At 48.2% G+C, this 6,102-nt stretch overlaps 1 protein-coding gene across 2 annotated transcripts in view; it reads left to right on the forward strand.

The window, feature by feature from the left end:
- Positions 1-5,769: 5,769 nt before the first annotated feature.
- The window catches only part of LOC308128278 (ephrin type-A receptor 3), a 26,826-nt gene continuing 26,493 nt past the window's right edge, over positions 5,770-6,102 (forward strand). For both annotated transcript variants that reach the window (XM_080493976.1, XM_080493977.1), the window contains exon 1: positions 5,770-5,995. In XM_080493976.1, coding sequence (XP_080350102.1) covers positions 5,902-5,995 — 94 coding nt within the window. In that variant the 5' untranslated portion in view covers positions 5,770-5,901. The remainder of the gene's footprint in view (positions 5,996-6,102) is intronic.

Genomic DNA, 6,102 nt, shown 5'->3' on the forward strand with positions numbered 1-6,102 from the left:
AGACCTGTTTGGGCTAAAGAACACAAGGAATGGACATTAGACCAGTGGAGATCTGGGCTTTGGTCTGAAGAGTCCAAATCTGAGATCTTTGGTTCTTTGTGACAGAACAGGTGACCGGATGGACTCGACATGCCTGGTTCCCACCGTGAAGCATGGGGGAGGAGGTGTGATGGTGGGGGGGGGCTTTGCTGGTCACACTGTAGGAAGGCATACTGAACCAGGATACTGAACCAGCATGCTGAACCAGCATGACTGAACCAGCATACTGAACCAGGATACTGAACCAGCATACTGAACCAGCATACTGAACCAGCATGACTGAACCAGCATGACTGAACCAGCATGACTGAACCAGCATACTGAACCAGTATACTGAACCAGCATACTGAACCAGCATACTGAACCAGGATACTGAACCAGGATACTGAACCAGTATACTGAACCAGCATACTGAACCAGCATGACTGAACCAGCATACTGAACCAGCATACTGAACCAGCATGACTGAACCAGCATGACTGAACCAGCATGGCTGAACCAGCATACTGAACCAGTATACTGAACCAGCATCCTGAACCAGCATGACTGAACCAGCATACTGAACCAGCATACTGAACCAGGATACTGAACCAGCATGACTGAACCAGCATACTGAACCAGGATACTGAACCAGCATGGCTGAACCAGCATGGCTGAACCAGCATACTGAACCAGCATACTGAACCAGTATACTGAACCAGGATACTGAACCAGCATGACTGAACCAGCATGGCTGAACCAGCATACTGAACCAGTATACTGAACCAGCATCCTGAACCAGCATCCTGAACCAGCATGACTGAACCAGCATACTGAACCAGCATACTGAACCAGGATACTGAACCAGCATGACTGAACCAGCATGGCTGAACCAGCATACTGAACCAGTATACTGAACCAGCATGACTGAACCAGCATACTGAACCAGCATACTGAACCAGGATACTGAACCAGCATGACTGAACCAGCATGGCTGAACCAGCATACTGAACCAGCATGGCTGAACCAGCATGGCTGAACCAGCATACTGAACCAGCATACTGAACCAGGATACTGAACCAGCATGACTGAACCAGCATGGCTGAACCAGCATACTGAACCAGTATACTGAACCAGCATCCTGAACCAGCATGACTGAACCAGCATACTGAACCAGCATACTGAACCAGGATACTGAACCAGCATGACTGAACCAGCATCCTGAACCAGGATACTGAACCAGCATGGCTGAACCAGCATGGCTGAACCAGCATACTGAACCAGCATACTGAACCAGTATACTGAACCAGCATCCTGAACCAGGATACTGAACCAGCATACTGAACCAGCATCCTGAACCAGCATACTGAACCAGCATACTGAACCAGGATACTGAACCAGCATGACTGAACCAGCATACTGAACCAGGATACTGAACCAGCATACTGAACCAGGATACTGAACCAGCATGACTGAACCAGCATACTGAACCAGGATACTGAACCAGCATGGCTGAACCAGCATACTGAACCAGGATACTGAACCAGCATACTGAACCAGGATACTGAACCAGCATACTGAACCAGCATGACTGAACCAGCATGACTGAACCAGCATGACTGAACCAGCATCCTGAACCAGGATACTGAACCAGGATACTGAACCAGCATGACTGAACCAGCATACTGAACCAGGATACTGAACCAGCATACTGAACCAGCATCCTGAACCAGGATACTGAACCAGCATGGCTGAACCAGCATGGCTGAACCAGCATACTGAACCAGCATACTGAACCAGTATACTGAACCAGCATCCTGAACCAGGATACTGAACCAGCATACTGAACCAGCATCCTGAACCAGCATACTGAACCAGCATACTGAACCAGGATACTGAACCAGCATGACTGAACCAGCATGACTGAACCAGCATACTGAACCAGGATACTGAACCAGCATGGCTGAACCAGCATGACTGAACCAGCATACTGAACCAGGATACTGAACCAGCATGACTGAACCAGCATACTGAACCAGCATACTGAACCAGCATACTGAACCAGCATGGCTGAACCAGCATACTGAACCAGCATACTGAACCAGCATCCTGAACCAGCATACTGAACCAGCATGGCTGAACCAGCATACTGAACCAGGATACTGAACCAGCATGGCTGAACCAGGATACTGAACCAGCATACTGAACCAGCATGGCTGAACCAGCATACTGAACCAGGATACTGAACCAGCATACTGAACCAGGATACTGAACCAGCATACTGAACCAGCATGGCTGAACCAGCATACTGAACCAGGATACTGAACCAGCATACTGAACCAGGATACTGAACCAGGATACTGAACCAGCATGGCTGAACCAGGATACTGAACCAGCATACTGAACCAGGATACTGAACCAGCATACTGAACCAGCATACTGAACCAGCATACTGAACCAGGATACTGAACCAGCATGGCTGAACCAGGATACTGAACCAGCATACTGAACCAGGATACTGAACCAGCATACTGAACCAGGATACTGAACCAGCATGACTGAACCAGGATACTGAACCAGCATACTGAACCAGGATACTGAACCAGCATGACTGAACCAGCATACTGAACCAGGATACTGAACCAGGATACTGAACCAGCATACTGAACCAGGATACTGAACCAGCATACTGAACCAGCATACTGAACCAGGATACTGAACCAGCATACTGAACCAGGATACTGAACCAGGATACTGAACCAGGATACTGAACCAGCATACTGAACCAGCATGACTGAACCAGCATACTGAACCAGGATACTGAACCAGCATGACTGAACCAGGATACTGAACCAGCATGACTGAACCAGCATACTGAACCAGGATACTGAACCAGGATACTGAACCAGGATACTGAACCAGCATACTGAACCAGGATACTGAACCAGGATACTGAACCAGGATACTGAACCAGCATACTGAACCAGGATACTGAACCAGGATACTGAACCAGGATACTGAACCAGCATACTGAACCAGGATACTGAACCAGGATACTGAACCAGCATACTGAACCAGGATACTGAACCAGGATACTGAACCAGCATACTGAACCAGGATACTGAACCAGGATACTGAACCAGGATACTGAACCAGCATACTGAACCAGGATACTGAACCAGCATACTGAACCAGGATACTGAACCAGGATACTGAACCAGGATACTATTCCATCCGCTTTGCGTTTAGTTGGACCATCATTTATCTTTCAACAGGACAATGACCCCAAACACCCCTCCAGGCTGTGGAAGGGCTGTTTGACCAAGGAGAGTGATGGGGTGCTGCACCAGATGACCTGGCCTCCACAGTCACCGGACCTGAACCCAATGGAGATGGTTTGGGGTGAGCTGGACCGCAGAGTGAAGGCAAAAGGGCCAACAAGTGCTAAGATCTCTGGGAACTCCTTCAAGACTGTTGGAAGACCCTTCAGGGGACTACCTCTTGAAGCTCATCAAGAGAATGCAGAGTGTATCCAGAGCAGTAATACTTTGAAGAACCTAGAACATAAGGCCTGTTCTCAGTTGTTTTACACTCTTTTGTTCAGTACATAATTCCACATGTGTTCATAGTTTTGATGCTTCAGTGTGACTCTACAATGTCCATAGTCATGAAGATAAAGAAAACTGTGAATGAGAAGGTGTCCAGACCTTCGGTCTGTCCTGTAGATAGAACATCTGGATGTTCTCTTCTTTGCCCCTCATGTAAAGAACGATATGAAAAATATATTGTGAAATGAATAAAGTAACATTTTGACCATTACAAGACCCCCCCCCCCCCCCCCTACTGGTGCTGAGGACACAGAGGAGAGCTTCCTGGGTTCTGAGGAGAACTCACCACAGAGCTTCCTGGGTTCTTAGGAGAGCTCACCAGAGAGCTTCCTGGGTTCTGAGGAGAACTCACCACAGAGCTTCCTGGGTTCTGAGGAGAACTCACCACAGAGCTTCCTGGGTTCTTAGGAGAACTCACCAGAGAGCTTCCTGGGTTCTGAGGAGAACTCACCACAGAGCTTCCTGGGTTCTGAGGAGAACTCACCAGAGAGCTTCCTGGGTTCTGAGGAGAACTCACCAGAGAGCTTCCTGGGTTCTAAGGAGAACTCACCAGAGAGCTTCCTGGGTTCTAAGGAGAACTCACCAGAGAGCTTCCTGGGTTCTGAGGAGAACTCACCCAGCAGTTCAGCCTTTCATCTCAATGACGGGTGGCGTTTCCTTCCTGGAGGGTTGGGGAACCTGGAGAACTTTAGGTTCTAAAAGACAAATCCCTCAAGGAGGTTCTTTTTGGGAACTATTTATTAAAAGTGGGAGCAGAAGTCATTAGAAGACGAGGATCGTTTTTATTGAGGATGTTTTTGAAAACAGTCGAATAGAAAACCTGAGAAAAGACTGGAAATATCTACAATCTGCATTCTGTCCTTTCAAAATAAAATCTTTATAAATCCTGCACAGTGACAAGGAAGGTTCTCCATGTCCCAGACCAGGTCTCTACAGACCAGGTCACTGCAGACCAGGTCACTACAGACCAGGTCTCTACAGACCAGGTCACTGCAGACCAGGTCTCTACAGACCAGGTCACTACAGACCAGGTCTCTACAGACCAGGTCTCTACAGACCAGGTCACTGCAGACCAGGTCACTTCAGACCAGGTCTCTACAGACCAGGTCTCTACAGACCAGGTCACTGCAGACCAGGTCACTTCAGACCAGGTCACTACAGACCAGGTCTCTACAGACCAGGTCACTGCAGACCAGGTCACTACAGACCAGGTCTCTACAGACCAGGTCACTGCAGACCAGGTCTCTACAGACCAGGTCACTGCAGACCAGGTCACTACAGACCAGGTCACTACAGACCAGGTCTCTACAGACCAGGTCACTGCAGACCAGGTCTCTACAGACCAGGTCACTACAGACCAGGTCTCTACAGACCAGGTCACTGCAGACCAGGTCTCTACAGACCAGGTCACTACAGACCAGGTCTCTACAGACCAGGTCTCTACAGACCAGGTCACTACAGACCAGGTCACTACAGACCAGGTCTCTACAGACCAGGTCCCAGACCAGGTCTCTACAGACCAGGTCTCTACAGACCAGGTCACTGCAGACCAGGTCACTTCAGACCAGGTCTCTACAGACCAGGTCACTGCAGACCAGGTCACTTCAGACCAGGTCCCAGACCAGGTCTCTACAGACCAGGTCTCTACAGACCAGGTCCCAGACCAGGTCTCTACAGACCAGGTCACTACAGACCAGGTCTCTACAGACCAGGTCACTTCAGACCAGCTGGACCAACATGGCTCCACAGCGCCACCTACAATCACTGATGTTCACAAAACAGCGCCTGAAGCTTTAATTCATTATTTATTTATTTATTTATTTATTTATTTATTTATTTATTTACTATTATAAATATATATCTAACTTCATATAGAAGTTTGATTACTTTTCTGTCCTGTTTCATTTTATTCTGTTTATTTAATATTATCATTCTTTACTTCTTTATGTCTCATGTCACCAGAACGGAACACACACACACACACACACACACACACACACACACACACACACACACACACACACACACACACACACACACACACACACACACACACACACACACACACACACACAGGCAGGAGGAGGAGCAGAAGGTGGGGGTGTTTTCACTTCAGATTTCTTCTTAAATGTGAGTCTGAGGAGTCGGGTGTGTTTCAGTCTGGAGCTGAGCTGAGAACATGAGAACATGAGAAGATGAGAACATGAGAACATGAGAAGATGAGAACATGAGAACATGAGAACATGAGCACATGAGAACATGAGAACACGAGAACATGAGAAGAAGAGAAGCTGAGAAGATGTCTGCTGTCCTGACCCGTCTGTGTGGCGTCCTGCTGCTCCAGCTGTGGACCTGCAGCTGTGAGGAAGGTGCGTCGACCAACACCAACACACACACACACACACACACACACACACACACACACACACACACACACACACACACACACACACACACACACACACACACACACACA

Source organism: Lipophrys pholis (assembly GCF_963383615.2).
Source record: "Lipophrys pholis genome assembly, contig: SCAFFOLD_34, whole genome shotgun sequence".
Classification (NCBI taxonomy): domain Eukaryota; kingdom Metazoa; phylum Chordata; class Actinopteri; order Blenniiformes; family Blenniidae; genus Lipophrys; species Lipophrys pholis.